Raw genomic sequence first — 18,257 nt, 5'->3', positions numbered from 1 at the left:
TTGTTTTCATCTAGTGGCATCTTATTCACAGTCATGACATTTGCCATTTAGCTACAGTGTGAGTCCTCTCTGAAACACCCAGTTTGATTCTAGGACATGGCCTGAACCTCTCTACCCAGCCCTGTTTCCACTGTGCTCCTTCCCCCATGCCAGTCTGGACTCGGCACCCTGAATAAGTGTGCCCCACAATCTGCAAAGCCTCCCCATCCCACAAGACCAACATCAGTGCCCCCTCATCCTCCCTCTCTGAGTTCCCAGACTCCTTGCCTGCCCCTTTTTGCTCTGCCTAAATTTTGCTCTTGGAGCTCTGTAAGGGTCCCCATTCAGTTGGCTATCAGGAGACAGGGGCCAAATGGTGGAAATGCACCCCCTTCACTGGAGCCATTTGGAGCTGCACTGTGTGTGGAAGAAGGGGCCCTTCACATAGACAAGCATTAGCCCTCATAATGCACCTCTTCCCACGAATCCTTTGTAATCAGGGATTCTGGGAGGCTACCAGGCTGCAGGGTAAAAAAGCTTAAAAGCTTGGAGGTAGAGGCAGATGAGCCCTGATCTTATAAATATGTGGTTCCAGAATGGGCCACATTTGACATTTTTAACAGATTAAGAAGGCTGGAAGCCAAATAACCCCATAATGGCATGACTGGAATTCTGCTGTAAATCGCTCTCTCTGCCTCCTGGGGCAGACCATGATGGGATAACTGTGGGGTGGTACCTAACCTTGTTTGTTTGGTAAAAATAGGAAATAATTCTTTCGTTAGGCAAATGAGCTGAAGGATAGTGAGTCCGCATGGGTCGCGCTGGCGCCTGCCCTGGTGAGGTTTGTGTCTGGGATGTTCTGTTCTCAGGTTTGACGAAGCAAAGTGTAGGGTAGAGCAGCATTCCTAGAATCCCAGTTTTTAGGGGTGCACGCAACAACACACATGCTTGTGTTTTAAAACGTCTAATGCTCCATTAGTTCACAGACATACACATGGGCAAGCAGAGAGCCTCCGTGAGGTGCTTCTGCCACAGCAACCTCAAGCATCGCTCAAGGACTTGGCAGTGAACTGAGTTGTCCAGTCTTCTGAACACCTCTGCTCCATAGTCCCCAACCCCTCCCCGACATCTCAGAAAATCTCCCAGAGCTGCAGCAAGAAGAAGGCAGGAGATTCTGCTTTACCATTTCCTGAGGACACCCCATGAGAGTTTAGCCTAAGCGCAAAGTGTAGAGGACACACAGCCCACATACAAGGCCGACCTCCCTTCTGACACCAAGGACAAATTCACAAGGTTCCCCAAACCACCCTCAGTTCCAAGAATTTACTAGAAGGACCCACAGAACTCACTGGAAGCCATTATACTCATGACTACAGTTAAGTACAGGGAAAGGATACAGATTAAAGTCAGCCAAGGGAGGCGCACCATGAGACTAATTCCAGGAGGGCCCCAAATACGAGCTTCTAGTCTTCCTTTCCCTATGGAGTCAGGACAGTGCCTCCGCAACATCAACACATGAAAGTATACACAGAGTATTGCCACCTGAGCCGCAAGGTCCAGAGATTTTAATGGGGTTCGTTACGTGACATAATTGATTAAACCCCAAAGAAAGATGTACAAGTGTAGGATGGGCAGAGGTGCACGGAAGGCATGCAGGGAGGACGGATGGTCTGGCCTACCTCCTGCTCCGAAGCATCTCACTGGCTGGTGGCAGGTTTGCAAATGAGGGTCCCCAGCTCTGGGACCCTGAGAGCTCTTCCTTCCTTGCAGGGCCCCACCCTCTCACTTCCCCTGCCCAGTTAGGCACAGCATGCAGACGTGTCCAGGCCACCTACTGCAGGGACAGTGACCCTCTTTCAAACTAGCAGAGAATAAGAACATGCAAAGAGGATCTCGGTCCTGAAGCAGGTTCACATCCATACACATGCGTAGGTGCGCACACACCTAGGATGACTGTGTGCATGTGTGCACTTACACACGTGCACACACTCACCAGTGCTGGTTGGCCAGACTTTGTTCCTTTGGAATTTGCATACCAGAGCTGCATCGAGGGAAACGAACCATCCTAATCCAAGGCCTGCTGCTCCTGCTAGGGCCTTTTCTTATCTGGCCCTTTGAAGACAGGAGCACGGAGGAGGAGGAATCCTCCCCCCACCTTGGAATTGTTTCCCCTTGGGGAGGTTTTCCCGAGCTGACCGGCATCAGCAGAGATCCTGGCAGTGGGCAGGTCATGCCATCTCTCCTCCCCTCTCCCCCGCAGGTTGAAATCAGCCCCCTGGAGAACGCCATTGAGACGATGCAGCTGACAAACGACAAGATCGACAGCATGGTGCAGCAGCACCTGGACGACCCCAGCCTCCCCATTAACCCCCTGTCCATGCTGCTCAATGGCATCGTGGACCCGGCCGTCATGGGGGGCTTCGCAAACTATGAAAAGGCACGGGACACGCCCACTGCCCCCTGCGGTCCTCCCCTGTGCAGCTGAAAATCTAGCACGCCCGGACTGCAACCGGGCTCGCTGAGGGCCCTTCACAGCCCAGGCCGGGCCAGCGGTGCCCAGAGGCAGCCTCTGCCGGTGGCTGGGAGGTCCCCTGGGCCTCCCCGGAGAGCCAGAAGTCTCGCCATCACCTTCCCCAGATGAGGCTTTGGCAGCTTTCAGGAGGCCTGATCGCTAAGGGCCAAAAGATAGTTTTAGCGGAAGACAAATGGATTTGACTATTCAGAGTAAAAGAGGCAGGGCTGGTACAAGGGAAGGGGCCAGGTTAGCTTCCTAGACAAGAGCATAGAAGGAATGGGCAGTACCTGAAGCAGCTGGGGTGGAGCCTAGAACAGAGTCTGCAAACCACAGCCCCTGCCGGTCTTGGTGAAATAAGCCTTATTGGGATGCAGCCAAGAGCACTCATCTGCATATTGCCTGTGGCTGTTTTCTTGATACTACAGGGCAGAGCTGAGTAGTTGCAAGAAACAGGAGGGCTCATAAAACTGAAAATATTTACTTTGCTGACCCCAAATCTCGACAAAGTAAAAACTGATGCAGTGGGCCCAGCTTGAGAGCAGACTGCAGGGGCTCGTTGCTTGCCCTTGGACCTTTGGGTGTAGGGCGGGCCTAGGACAGCGCAGGGTGGATTTCACGAGCCTCTGAGCTGCCACCCAGTTTGACCAAACCGTCCCGGTCTCCAAGGCTGGGGTGCCACCACGAGCAAGTATCCTGGCTGCTTGTTAGCCCCACTTACTGTGTTTGACCTTTCTGGAAGGTTTGCCGGGTGCTGGGTGCTGGGGAGGGTCCTGTCTGGGCTCTCGGGTGAGCTCTGCAAGGGCAAGTCTTCTTTCTTATCCCCAGCTCCATCCCCAGGGCCTGGTGCACCGAAGGTGTGCAAAAAATCTACACTGAATGAGCAGACTCTCTTCTGCCTGTCTCCATCAGGCCTTCTTCACTGAGCGGTACCTGCAGGAGCACCCGGAGGGCCATGAAAAGATCGAGAAGCTCAAGGACCTGATCGCGTGGCAGGTGAAGGACCGACCGCGGCCTCACAGGGCTGGAAGGGAAAAGCAGGTGTAGGCCCACGGCCACCCGGACCACCTCATCACACATGACAGCTGTGGCACGGAGAGGCCTCTGGGTGGCATCTAAAGTGCACAGGGCTGCATTCATCCATAGATAAGCCCTCTTTCCACTGCTGTGGTTAACTCCAGTCCTGGGCTGTCCTCATTAAGTGGACACTCAGAAAGTCCATTCTTGCAAATGAGCAAGGCCTCCTCCCTCCCCTTAGCCAGTGATACGAGCTGCTGGAAAATCTTTCTCTGGTATTGATAGAGCAGAACGTTAGAGGCAAACTCAGGGCTGTGAAACTGCAGCTTTCCCCACACAGAGGCCCGTCCCAGGAGGGACACACAGGCCAATGTGGTCCACATGGAAAGCGTAGGTCTGCAGCAACAGAGCGCCCCGCTTCCCCCTCCCCCTGCCAGTGGTCAGGCTTTGAGGTGCATGGTGTGGGCCTTGCCGTGTTCTCCCAGCCATGATTCTGCATATTATTTTGCTTTTCTATTTCTGTTCCTGAGACCTGTCTAGTCTTTCCTTAGGGCAGGTCTTAGTTTGCCAGGGCTGCTATGACAAATACCACACACTGCATGGCTCAACCACAGGAAGTTATCGTCTCCTTATTTCAGGAGCTAGATAGAAGTGCAGCATCAGGGTGTTGGCAGGGCTCGCTTGCTCCGAGGTTTGTAGCATTCCGGCAGTCCTCCGTGATCTCTCTCCTGTCTGCTCTTCTGCTTTCTTACATGGCTTTCTCTGGCTGCCTGTATCCAAATGTCTTCTGCTTACAAAGGCCTACCCTGATTCAGCCGGGCTGTACCTACACAGGACCTTAGACGATCCTATTTGCAAACAGTAAGAACACCTTCACAGGATCCTCTTTACAAGTGGGTTCAGATCCACATGGTTGCGGATTACAAATTCGTCTTTTTGGGGTACATGATTCAATCTAGCAGAAGGGGCTTCACCTTAAAGTGGTGAGCACCTCTGGACGGTGTCTTGGGTTTCATTTAAGTTCCTTGTCCCCATGTCTTGTACTTCTTGGCCCCTTCCTGACCTGATGAGAAGGGTCAGGGCTCTTTCTGGATCTGCAGACCTGGTCTCCTGGGAGCTCCGCCTGCTCTTGCTCTGCTGCTTTGGGCAGGTCGCATCTTTAGGCCTCCGTTTTCTCGCATGTGAGACAAGGAGGGTGGTGTCCCCACGGTGTCCTCCAGGCCTAACCCCCGCAAGCAGGCTGAGCGAGGGAGCTGGGAGGGGAGGGCCTTCGTGTGCCTCAGCAGACACCTTTCTAAGCCAGGGGTCCCCGGCTGCCACGTGGGACCCCGAGTCCTTCATAGTTTGACCAGGCCCAGAGGGGAACCAGTCAGGCTGTTTCTCCAGAACAGTGTTGCGGTGGGCTTGCATTCTGCCCATTCTGGAGCCTGGTTCAGCCCCTTCCCTGGCCTCACCTCGTCTTAGGGTAGAGCAAGGCTGAGCTTAGGCTTTAAGCCAAGTGACAGGTCCTTCTAATTTGTATTTAGATATGTAAGACCGACTATATTTCTATAATTCTCAGTAGTTATAGTACGTGTATATATGTGTATGATTGTATATGTTTTTTTGTCTATCTACATATATATTTTTACTCAGAAGTTGTATTAAAGAGGGAAAAATCAGAATTTTCCAAAAATCCATATGCACTTGAATTATCTCCTTTGGAATTGTTTTGTGATAAGAAACTCTTGGAGTTGGCTAGGAGGGAGCTTGTTGGTAAATGATGGTTTCTTTGCAAGAATGTAAGCATCAAGTAGGCAGTCCTCTCCATTCCTAAAAGGGGAGAGGGAATAGAGTTTAAAATTCTGAACAATTCCATTTTAGAAGTTGTAGAAACCAGAGGGTCCAACACGTACAACTACTCTGACGGCTATAAAGCCATTGCTACGCAAAAACTAGTTTGGTCTGCAAAACCTCTATTGATTTTTTTTTTCCTGTAAGCTTTTATAGCAAATTGGATTTTAAGAGTTTCAAGTCCTACAGAGGAAAATAATTTGTTCCCCAGAGAGCAGCTTTATGTCAGCACTATGTCATCGCCCCTAATAACTGCATTAAAGGATGAATTTTAAAGCAGCTCACAGGAAAGTTGAAAGGAGGGACTCAGTTTTCTAGTAACTTCATCAAATCAAAGAGTGATAGCAAATACATATTCAAAACATTACTTATGCTTTAGCTTCCATCTGTAAAGGTTTTGAAAACGCATATCTTAGTATCAATAATTGAGTCATATGTTCATTAGAAATCAAAACTTTGGGGTTATCGGAATGCTTTGTTCTCTTTTTTTGTTTGTTGGTTTGTTTGGTTCGATTTTTCTGAGACTCTCCTGGGACAGAGTAAGCTTTTCCTCCTGGGAATACCAAGGACTAGTTTGCCGCGTTTCCGTCCCTAATGTACAATAAGCACATCTCCGGTGCCTACAATGGTTTGTGAAGGTTGGCTAATGCACCCAGACAGCAGCAGCCCAGCGGGGCTTGCTGCCGCAGAGCTGACGCCTGCTTCTCACGTGGGTTGAGTCGTGGCCCCCACAAAGGCACATTCAACTCCTAACCCCTGCTCCTGTAGGGGCGTGACCTCAGTTGTAAATAGGATCTTCGGCGATGCGATTAAGGAGAGGTCAAACTGCATCAGGGTGGGCCTAACCCCGTGTGGCATGGTCCTTACAAGCAGAGAAAATTTCGACACAGGAAGAGTAGGAGACAGAAGGAGACAGATGGCCATGTGACGGAGGTGGAGACTGAGTTACAGATTGCTGGCAAACCACCCCCACAACACTGCAGAGTGAAGCAGTGTTCAAAGAAAGCATATCCCTGCCAGAACCTAGATTTTGGACATCTAGCCTCCAAAACTTTGAGCTAGCCAGTCTGTGCTATTTGTTATAGCAGCCCTGGCACACCAAGACAGCACCAACCTGCCTCTTCGCCAGGTGGGCGGCTCGGGCTGGGGTGCAGGGCTGCATGGAACTTCTCATTCACCGGTTAGCATCTGCCACAGGTCACAAGTGACCACCAGCGGTGGGGCACCAATGTGGGTGTTTGCTGACCCACCTAGCTTTACAATTCCAGCCACCTCCTAAAAGGTACAGTTGACCTTTCACCAAATGCAGCTGTCCTTGCTGAGCATCCCTGCCTAGTGTCCACAGATCAATCCACACAGGCTCATGTTAAACCACTATGGTGTGCACATATTTCTCTTTCGAAATAGAAAGATGAAAGACCAAACTCACTCATCATCCCCAGCCGATGATGGGTGCAGCCATTGTTGCCAGAGGCGATGCTCCTAGAGCCTGGCAAAGTGCTCCCAGATGTTCTGGATAAATGGGGGCAAAATCCAAATACGGCCCAGGCGGCTGGGAGGCAGGCGTCCCTGAGCAGGCTGCTTGCTTCCTTGGAACAACTAGCCCTGAGACTTAGGCAATCCTGGGCCCTGTCACAGTCTGGGTAGCTCTTTAGAAATGTAGATTCCTGGGATCCACCCTAGAACAAATCAGGACTCAGGGGATGGGGCTCAGGAATCTGTTTTTAAAATCCGCCCGAGAAATTTTGATGCTTAGCCAGGTTTGAACCCCCTGAACTAAATGTTTCCAAAGGCCATTTCCACCCCCAGGTCTGCCGTTTCTACGTGTGTTTACACAGGCATCTTTTTACTTTCTTTCATTTAGCAGCACAACTGCAGCTCAGCCCCCAGTAGACGTAGAACCGGGGACCAGATCCTGGCCCTAGGGAGGTTGTATCTGCCCAATGTCGGGTACCAGGTGTGGGGATGAATTGTCACACCCCCAAGGTCCACCTTCTAACTTAGGATTCATGCTGCACACAGGAACCCGGCAGGACCTCACTCTGGGTGGCCCTGCCTGGACGCTGAGGCAGCATCCCACACCTACATGCATTCTCACCCAAATAGGCACAACGAAAGTTCTCCCCGGCCTGCCTTCGTCTCCCCACAAGGCAGAACACGGGGAGCAAAAGTGGACAATGAGCATTCTCCATGGCTGGCCCTGAGTAAACTGCGCTAGCCTGGGGACACCACCATCTGCAGCAGCGGGCCATACGGAATATTAAAACGCCCTATTTTCAGATCTCACCTGCACAAGGGATGACTGGCATATACCTTGGGTGCAGGCCCAACTGTCAGCCAAGCAATCATCAGTGGCAGTGCTGCTTGAGAGCAGGCTGCCATGGGGGTAAAGACGGGGGAAGTGCTCTGGTTCTGTCCTTTCTTGGAGAGCCACAAGAGGCAACAGCTGCGGCCTATAAATGGCAACCCAGTACATTTGCCCGTTGATTCATCTTGATAAGATTTCTTAAAATTTCATGAAATTCAATTGTGTACTTATTATCCTTCTTGCTAACAAATCTGCTCATTTAGATTGGTGTTCTGTCATTTTAGGAAAATCTGTTTTTAATCAGTATTTTGATTTAATTATAAATTATTAAGAGGAAGCCTCTTAGCTTGATTGCATTGAAGATGTCTAACTCCCAGTCCAAACCTCTGGGGAGGCAGAAGGGAGGGAAAGAAAGGGAGTCTTCCCCCTCCCCAACTTTTCCCCCAAAAAAGCAGTGACTCTGGTAGGCCTCCAGAGCTGGGGGACGAAAATGTCTCTCTTATGACGTTTTTAAAGGTCAGCTACATTTCCACACTCGGAAGTGAAGGGTTGGCATGGATATTATGTGACAGCAGTGTCGACAGAGAAGTGATTATTTTTAGTTTTAAGGAAGAATAAATTTGGTTTTCCTTTCCAAATAAGAATATCCTTCAGGACTATAGATCACATATAATTAGATTTTTTACATTTTGGAATAGGATTCTTAATTGCCTATAAAAACAATATTCTTAGTTAAAAACAAACAAACAAAGCCCTTATCCTTTGACATGACCTTTTGCTGACAGAACAAGTTACATCTGAACAAATTCAAAATGCAGTTCTTCCCAAGCCCAAGTGAAAAACACAGATAAGTCTGTTCTGGGGTAGCTCTTCAAATGCGAGTCAGGAAAGTAATTGAGTGGTCATCGTGTGCTGTTCACTGAGCTAGACATATCCAATTTAAAACGCAAATGATTTTAATTTAAACATTTTGGTCTTTGGGGGTAATGTGCCTGCTGATGAATTTAATCAGCCAGTTTGATTTGGAAACAAAAGCAGATGCGTTTTTCACAGCTCCACATTCCCCCTGGCCTGCCTTTCCCTAGACCATTAACCAGGAAATAAGGAATGTCATCCTCCGCTATGTTTTTCAGATTCCATTTTTGGCTGAAGGGATCAGGATTCATGGAGACAAAGTCACAGAAGCACTGAGGCCGTTTCATGAGCGAATGGAAGCCTGTTTCAAACAACTAAAGGAAAAGGTGGAAAAGCAATATGGCGTCCGAACCATGGTAAATGGGCAGCATTGCCAAAGAGGGGGGCACTCTGTGGATCTGTGACAGGCTTACAGAGCAGAGTAACTAAGATGGGAACATGAAGCCTATTTAGGAAATTGGGGGGGGGGGTGTTGAGGGACCTTGGTCCCCTTTGCCAGCCCATCCACCAACAAACTAGCAACCTCTTTTCAGTCATTAGAAATGTCAGGGTGAATAAGCATCATGAATGTGTTCAGGCACCAAATGCCCACTCAGCTGCTGTGGGCACAGTCAACCCCTTAGTGCGGTGGAGGAAGGGAGACATTTAGGGAGGCTGGTACAATTCATGGACTGGTTTGCAGACCCCACCCTACAGTCATACACACAAAGGGTTAGATAACGCACGGGGCAGCAGAAGTCCTGATGTCCCAACAGAGGCAGAGCCTGTGCCCAGTCCAAAGTGGAAGTCCAAGGCTGTAGCCTTGATAGCAGTGAGTGATGGATGCTGTGCTGTCATTTAAAATTGTTTGCAAAGACTTACCTATTTGAGGAAATGGCAACTGGTCTAGGCCAAGAAGTAGTCTGGATGGAGGAGAAAGAAGACCTGCCCAGAGAGAGGACTGCCTGGAGCAAAGGCTTGGAGCAGGAATTTGGATGGCAGGCCAGAGGCCAGCACAGGCCCAGGAAGCCTCAAGCAGAGGGAAATCTCTGGGATGGAGTTTAGATCGGCACCGCCTCTGAAGCCTGGAAAGTCAGCCTGGGCAGGAGACTGCTGCTCCGTGATGAAGGGCAGGACTGGGCTTTTGCCAAGAAGCTTATTGAATGTTTCTGAGAGGGGGTTGTGATCAGAAGCATGAAAAAAGAGTGGACTGTAATTTTCATAATGCAGAAAACCTTGCAGTTTAAGCCTTATAGCAGACTGGAATCCATCCTCATGAGCCAAGTCTTAGGAGCCCGTGGGCAAGGCCAGGCACCAGAGAGCACCATCTGGTGTAAAGTTCCACGTGGTGCCTTCATACTTACTGGGCGTCTCTGGGAGGGTTGATGGGTCCCAGCCCTGACTCTCCATGGCCTCTGCAGACCTCAGGCCCAGTGTTCATGTCTTGGCTCCCTCCTTTCCCCACTGTTCTGAGATGAGGGGCTGTGTAGCATACAGCCATTTCTGTACTCCCCCAAAGAGCCTGGTGCCCATGAGGTATACCATCTTGGTTTCTTTTTTGGCCACCTCTGCTTATCAGTCATTCTTTAAAGTTCTCTGTTGCTTTCTCTATTGAACTCATTCCTTTTCTTTCACAAATGTCTTTCACTTAACAAACATTGATTTAGCCCCTGCCATGTGCGGAGGACTTTTCTAAGTGTTTCGTAACTATTACCCTATTTAATGCTTATAACACCATGAGGAAGGCACCGAGATCGTCTCCATTTTACAGATGAGGAAACTGGGACATGGAAGGTTGACCCATCCAAGGTCACATGCTGGCAAGTGGCAGACCTGGAGTTTGAACTCTACTCATCTACCCACAGAGTCTGTGCTTATAAACACAGTGCCACATAATCGACACCACAGGGCTTTTTCTACTCTTTCTTATGTGTCAGAGGCACATGGGAACGACTGGGACCCTCCCTGAGAATGGTAACTTTGACTATGATTAAGCCTCTTGCTCGCCCACATTCCCCTGTTTATGCAGAGTATAGCTGGCCCTCCAAGTCTGCAAGCCCAAAGCCTGTTGCTCATCAGATGGGGATACCAGCAGGGCAGGAACCTGCTGAAGTCAACAGGGACACCACTCCTGGGCCCTGGCCTGGACTCTCAGCAGGCAGGGATCCAGGACTGGCAGCCCAGTGGGAGGTGCTACAGGTGAACAGCCTTGGAAATCAGAGGGCCTCCTGCTGGGCCACGTGGGAGTGCACCTTGTGCAAGTCAGATTCCTTAAGTGGCACTCACCAGCTTTGGAGCTCATGGCTCATTACAATCAGAGCTGAGTGCCGAGAAGAGACTCAGTACATCATCGTGTGTCACTTTCAAAGTTTGGTGCCACTTTTAATTCTTTCGAAAAAATAAACACTTGTGAAATCTCAGAGTTTTCTTCCTAAATGAAACTTCCCCTTTTATCAATCATTTAATGTGTATTTCAAAATCACTGAAGCCTGTCCATCTCATCAAATGTCTCTCACACCCCTTTTACCACTGCGACTTGCTGTTTGGGGGTGCACTTGCTCCTGGACACTGGGGGAGAATGAAAGCAAGGGCAGGAAGGCAGGGGTGCTGTGGGGGTGGCAGAGGTGGCTCCCCTACCCAACAGTGGGCCTTCCCTTCCTCAAGCCAGCTGTCCTTGGCTGGCCACTAATGGTTTCCGCCTCACCCTGAGACAGGTCACCTCTGCTATGCTTGGGCATTCCAGCTAGGCTTGGTCAGACCCAGCTGTGAGGCTGAGCCAGTAACAGAGTCCAGGGTGAGTTTCCCGCCATGGATGCTCTCTTCCCTCCAGCTGGCCTCCTGAGTCCTCCTTCCTGGACCCTAAACACAGGGTCTGCAACAAGACTCCTTTGAGAAGGGAAAAGGGGCAGCAGATGGCCCAGCCATCCTCTGAGAAATATGGCAATAAAATTCATTTGGGGATGAGCCTTTCCTGTCTTTTCTACTTTGGAAACTTGCAAGCATCTCTGAATAGTTCGAGAAAGCAGTGTGGTATCATCCTGTTCTAAAAAGATGGATTTAAAAATAAAAATCCCATTGAAAGGACGTAAACCATTTTGTCAATTTTTGTGAGCCAGCCTAAGCCATTGAAAAAGAAGCTTTGGATACCCTCAGACTTCTTTTTTTTTTTTCATTTTAAAAACAATTTATTAAAGTATATCATTCATAGATGAGCATACAGAAACAAAAAGTGCATCGTGAAAGTTGTGAATTTACAAAACAAGCATGCATAACAATACAGGTCCCCCTTCCTACCCCCCGCATTGTTGTGAAACAATTGTAATGGATTATGAAAGCATCAGAGCGCTATCCAAGATTACTGTTTTACTACAGCCTCACAGGTGGGTCTGACCAAGCCTAGCCTGACTGTACTTTAACTGCAGTCCCCCAACCCACTTTTTTTTTTTTCTTCCCATAAACCATATAATTTCTCTAAAGTGTACAGTCAGTGGCATTTGGTATAATTAGCAAGTTGTGCATTTATCACTTCAATCTATTAGAGCATTTTCATTACTCAAAAAAAAAAGAAAAACCACTATCATATCATATGTTAGCACTGCTAATTACAAATCCTACAATGTGCTTTCACTATTTCTATTCATTTACAAACATTTACAATTTTTTACCAATTCTGCACAGATTAAACCTCAGCTTTCCATTCTCTAATCACATTCTTTTCTCTGGTAACTTATAATTCTTGCTATTAACTTCCTGAGTTTGTTCAATATATTTAGTTCATAACAGCAAAATCATACAATATTCTTTTGTGTCTGGCTTGAACTCCAGGTTCATCCATGTTGTCATATGCTCAAGACTTCATTTCTTCTTACAGCTGAATAATATTCCATCATGTGAATACACCACAGTTTGTTTATTGATTCAGCAGTTGATGGACACCTGGGTTGTTTCCATCTTTTGGCAACTCTGAATAACGCCACTATGAACATTAGTGTGCAGATGTCTGTCCATGTTACTGCTCTCAGTTCTTCTGGGTATATACCTAGTAGTGGTATTGCCAAGTCACTTGGGAGATCTATGTCTAACTTCCTTAGGAACTGCCCAACAGAGCTGCACAGTGGCTGTAACATTCTACATTACCACCAAGAGTGAAGAAGTGTTCCTTTCTCTCCACATCCACTCCAACACTTGTAGTTTTCTATTTTTTTAATAGTTTTTTTAATTCTAGTTATGAAATGATATCTCATTGTAGCTTTGATTTGCATTTTCCTAGTAGCCAGTGATATTGAACATTTTTTTCATGTGTTTTTTGCCATTTGTATTTCTTCTTTAGAAAAATTGTCTATTTAGGCCTTTTGCCCATTTTTTAATGAGATCATTTGTCTTATTGTTGTTGGATTATAGGATCTCTATGTATCATAGATATTAGACCCATCAGATGTGTGATTTCCAAATATTTTCTCCTATTGAGTAGGCTGCCTTTTTACCCTCTTCAGAAAAGTCCTTTTGAGGTGCAGAAGTGTTTAGCTTTGAGGAGGTCCCCTTTACCTATTTTTTTCTTTTTTTTCATGCTTTGGGTGTAAGTTTAAAAAACCATCTGCTCCTCAAAGGTATTTTAAATGTTTCCCTACATTTTCTACTAGGAATTTTATGGTCCTGGCGTTTATGTTCAGGTCTTTAATTCACTTGGAGTTGAGTCTTGTGAAGGGAGTGAGATAGGGGTCCTCTTTCATTCTTTTGTTTATGTATATCCAGTTCTCCCAGCACCATTTGTGGTGCTGTCCCAGAAAAGCAGACTTTGTAGGCTTATCAAAAATCATTGACCATAGATTCAATTCCATTGATCAGTGTGCCAGTACCACTGCTGTTTTGACCATTATAGTTTTATAATACACTTCAAAGTCAGGAAACGTGAGTGTTCCAACTTTGCGCTTCTTTTTTAGGATATTTGTGGCTTTTCATGATCCCTTTCCCTTCCAAATCAATTTGGTAGTTGACTTTTCTACTCCTGTAAAGTAGCCTGTTGGAATTTAGATTGGTATTGCATTGAATCTATAAATTAATTCAGGTAGAATTGACATCTTCAGGATGTTTAGTGTTCCAATCCATGAACATGGAATTTCCTTCCATGTTTGTTTTCTTTTATTTTAGCAGTGTTTTATAATTTTCTGAATACTGATCCTTTACATTCCTTGTTAAACTAATTCTGAGATATTTGAGTCTTTTTGTTGCTGTTGTAAATGATATTTTTTTCTTGAGTTCCTCCTCAGCTTGCTCATTACTAGTGTATAGAAATGCTACTGATTTTTGCACATTAATCTTGTTTCCTGTCCCTTTGCTGAGCTCATTTATTAGCTCTAGGAGCTTTGCTGTAGATATTTCAGGATTTTCTAAATATAAGATCATGTCATCTGTGAATAGTGAGAGTTTTACTTCCTCTTTTCCAATTTGGATGCCTTTTTTTTATTTATTTATTTATCTTGGCCAATTGCTCTAACTAGAACTTCTAGCACAATGTTGAATAACAGTGGTGACAGTGGGCATCTTTGTCTTATTCCTGATCTTAGAGGGAAAGCTGTCACTCTCTCCCCATTGAGTACAGTGTTGGCTGTGGGATTGTCATATATGCCCTTTATTATATTAAAGAACTATCCTTTTTTTTTAACAACATTATATTTTATTTAATATTATATTGGAACATTATTAAATTTTCAGGAATTTTATGTATTTTTAAGGATTCATAGGAACTTTTTACTCATACAACTTTAACAGAGGGTTAAAGAATTTCTTTTAATTTTATAACACTTCCAAATATTGTTCATTTGACTTATAACATATTAAATGAACTTAATGAACTTTCCTTCTATACCTATCTTTTGAAGTGTTTTTATCAAGAAAGGATGATAGGTTTTGTCAAATGCCTTTTCTGCATCAATCGAGATCTTCATATGGTTTTTTCCTTCAATTTGTTAATGTGATATATTTCATTAACTAATTTTCTTATGTTGAGCCACCCTTACATACCAGGAAAAAGATCATGATGTATAATTGTTTTTATATGCTGTTGGATTTGATTTGCAAGAATTTTGTTGAGAATTTTTGCACCTGTCTTCATTAGAGAGATTGGTCTATAATATTCTTCTCTTGTATCTTTATCTGGCATTGGTATTAGGGTGATAATGGCTTAATAAAATGTGTTGGGCAATTTTCCCTCTTTTTCAGTTCTTTGAAAGTTTAAGCAAGTTTGGTATTAATTCTTCTTGAAATGCTTGCTAGACTTCACCAGTGATGCCATCTGGTTCTGAACTTTTCTTTTCTTGGAAGATTTTTGATGACTGATTCAATCTCTGTGCATGTTATTGGTTTATTGAGTTCATGCATTTCTTATAGAGCCAATTTAGGTTGTTTGTGCATTTCTAGGAATTTGTCCATTTCATCTAGGTTGTGTAATTTGTTGGCATATTTCTCATAATGTCCTCTTATGATCCTTTTTATTTCAGTGGGGTCAGTAATAATGTTCCCCTTTTGATTCCTGATTTTTTTTTTTTCTATCTTCTTTTTCTTTGTTAGTCTTGCTAAGGATTTGTCAATTTTATTGATTTTCTCAAAGAACCAGTTTTTGGTTCTGTTGATTTTTCTATATTGTTTTTTGTTCTTGGTTTCATTTATTTCTGCTCTAGTCTTTGTTATTTCTTTCTTTCTGCTTGCTTTGAAATTGGTTTGCTGTTCTTTTTCTAGTTCCTCCAGGTGTTCAGTTAATTCTTTGATCTTAGCTTTTCTTTTTTAACATTGGCATTTAGGGCTATAAATTTCCCTCTTAGCACGATTCTTGTTTTCATTCATCTTGAGATATCAAATTTCTCTTGCAATTTCTTCTTTGACGTACTGATTGCTTAGGAGTGTGTTATTTAACCTCCATATATTTGCATATTTCCCCCTTTCCTACCTATTATTGATTTCCAGCTTCATTCCATTATGATCAGAGAAGTTGCTTTATATAATTTCAATCTTCTTAAATTTATTTAGAGCTGTGTTGTGGCCTAACATGTGGCCTATCCTGAAGTAATAGCCAAATCATGGCTATTACTTATCAAAACCTGCTGATTTGGTGTGCAATGTTCTGTATATATCTGTCAGGTTCAGCTCGTTTATTATATTGTTCAAGTTCTGTTTCCTTGTTGATCACCTGTCTAGTTGTTCTATCTATTGATGTGAGTGGTATGTTGATGTCTCCAACTATTATTGTAGAGAAGTCTGTGTCTCCTTTCAGTTTTGGAAGTATTTACCCCATGAGTTTTGGGGCACCCTGGTTAGGTGCATAGATATTTAGAACTATTACTCCTTCCTGGTGGATTATCCCTTTTATTAATATGTGATGCCTTCTGCATCTCTTATCACTTTTTTCCCAACCTTTTACTTTAAGACTATTTGGATCCTTGAGTCTAAGGTGAGTGTCCTACAGTTAGCAAAAGAATGGCTTGTGTTTTCATATCCATTCTGTCAGCCTCTGTCTTTTGATTTGGGAATTTAATACATTAACATTCAGTGTTATTACTGTAAAGACATTACTTAAGCCATTTAATCCTTTGGCTTTCATATGTCATATCTTATTTTTGTCCATCATTTTACCTTTTGGGTTACCCTTTCTGGTTGTCTTCACTTCTACACTCTCCTCCAAGCCTCTCTCTCTTCCGTTTTCTTTTCTGGCTGCAGAACTCCCTTTAGTGTTTCCTGCACAGCTGGATTCTTGTTTACAAACTCTCTTAGTTTCTTTTTTAACTGTGACTATTTTAACTTCACTGTCATATTTGAAGGGCAGTTTTGCCAGATAAATAATTCTTGGCTGACAGTTGTTTTCTTTCAGTACCTTAATTATATCACACCACTGCCTTCTTGCCTCCATGGTTTTTGAAGAGCAATCCACACTAAGTCTTAATGGACATCCTTTGTATGTGATGTTTTGCTTTTCCCTTGCTGCTTTCAGAATTTTGTTTATCTTTGGCATTCTGTGTATTATATATTCTTGAAGTAGGTCTATTTGGATTTATTCTAGTTGGAATACACTATTCTTTCTGGACATGTATATTCATGTGTTTCATGAGGGTTGGGAAATTTTCAACCATTATTTTCACAAATACTCTTTGTGCCCCTTTTCCCTTCTCTTCTCCTTCTGGAATTCCCATAACTTGTTATGTTGGTGGTGCACTTCACGTTATCATTCAACTCCCTAAGTCCCTGCTCAATTTTTTCCGTTCTTTTCCCTTTCTGTTCTTCTTTTTCTTCAATTTCAGTTGTTCTTTTACCTATGTCACTGATTGTTTCTTCCATGTTTTCAAATCTGCTGTTGTATGCCTCTGTTGTATTTTTACTCTCACTTATTGTGGCTTTCATTCACATAAGCTCTGTCATTTTTCTATCCAAGATTTAAAATTTTTCTTTGTGCTCACTCAGTGTCTTCTTAATGTTTTATTTCTTTAGCCATGTTGTCCTTCAACTCCATGACTGGATTTAGGAGATTATGAACCTCATTGATTAGCTGCTTCAAGTCCATTGTCTGTCTGGAGCTTTGATTTGTTCCTTTGCCTGTGTCACATCTTCCTTGTATGGCTTGTAATTCTTTGCTGATGTCTAGGCATCTGATTCTGATGCTGAGTTTACTCTGATGTTCAGTTTCTCTCTCTTGCCTAGGGACTTACTGTTAAGTAGCTGTGTGCTACCACTCTTGTTTCAACTTGTTCTGGATATTCAGGATTACCCCTGTTTAATCGAGTTCAGGCCAACCTTCAAGGCCCTTGGAGAGGGTGACAGTAAAGCACCTGCTTGCCTCTTTTATTTATTACTTTTCCTTTTTCATTCACCCTTCTGGTCTGGTCAGCAGGTGGTGCTCGTTGGCAGACCTCTCAGCTCAGACCCCAGGTGCTGGGGGAATGCATTCAGTGTAACTCTCTGGGAGTGGGCAGTGCAGAAGCAATGCCCTCGGGGCTGGCCAAGCCTCACAAACTTTCTCAGAGGCTGTACTCTATCCCTGGCCAGCCATTCCCTCCCTCCCACTGCCTCCTCAGCAACCACCCCCGGAGCAGTAGGGAGGATGTTTGGGAGGGAAAATTCTCTTTAGATCCCTGCAGGCTCTGAGGACAAACAACCCTCCAATGCAGTAGAAAAAATTCCCTGGCCAAAATCTGAATTTGTCGTAGGCTGTGTCCCTCCCATCCCCTTTCTTAGGGAAGAGGGCCCCTGCAACCCCGCAGTGCCCAGCTGCATACTCCTGTCTGCTCCAGAGGTGGGGGGTGGGCACACGCTGCTGCTTTCGCAGCTCTACTCACGGGTTTTTCAGCCAGTGGAGATGCCTTTCCTTCGCCCCCTCTCTTCTGGGTGGCATCTCGCCTTCCCCTCCTGTCCTGAGCTCTAGAGCAGCCCTCCAGGCAGTCTCCACCTGTCCTCTAGTGGGTTTTTTGCTGAGAGAGAAGGGATCCATCTGTCTTGTCTAACCCTCCATCTTCCCAGAAGTCCACCCATGGATTTCCTAACAGGCAGGCGGTTCTGCCAGGGCCCCTGTCCCACGCCCTGGCACTCCAGGCCCACTGTGTCAGCCTCCGTCCTGCCAGGCCGAAGGAGCCCCTGTTCCCTGCCTGGAAACTTGGCCACCCAGCGTCACCTGGTCCTTAGAGAGTGAGTGCAGACCCTGGAGACTCCCGACACAGGACCACGAGCACTTCC

At 45.5% G+C, this 18,257-nt stretch overlaps 1 protein-coding gene across 2 annotated transcripts in view; it reads left to right on the top strand.

Annotated features, from left to right (window-relative positions):
- The window catches only part of DOCK1 (dedicator of cytokinesis 1), a 522,200-nt gene that overhangs the window by 478,544 nt on the left and 25,399 nt on the right, over positions 1-18,257 (top strand). For both annotated transcript variants that reach the window (XM_058298144.1, XM_058298143.1), the window contains exons 45-47: positions 2,240-2,416; positions 3,404-3,487; positions 8,783-8,920. In XM_058298144.1, coding sequence (XP_058154127.1) covers positions 2,240-2,416; positions 3,404-3,487; positions 8,783-8,920 — 399 coding nt within the window. The remainder of the gene's footprint in view (positions 1-2,239; positions 2,417-3,403; positions 3,488-8,782; positions 8,921-18,257) is intronic.

The sequence above is a fragment of the Dasypus novemcinctus genome, chromosome 6, assembly GCF_030445035.2.
Source record: "Dasypus novemcinctus isolate mDasNov1 chromosome 6, mDasNov1.1.hap2, whole genome shotgun sequence".
Taxonomy (NCBI): Eukaryota; Metazoa; Chordata; class Mammalia; order Cingulata; family Dasypodidae; genus Dasypus; species Dasypus novemcinctus.
This window is presented reverse-complemented; position numbering and strand designations above follow the sequence as displayed.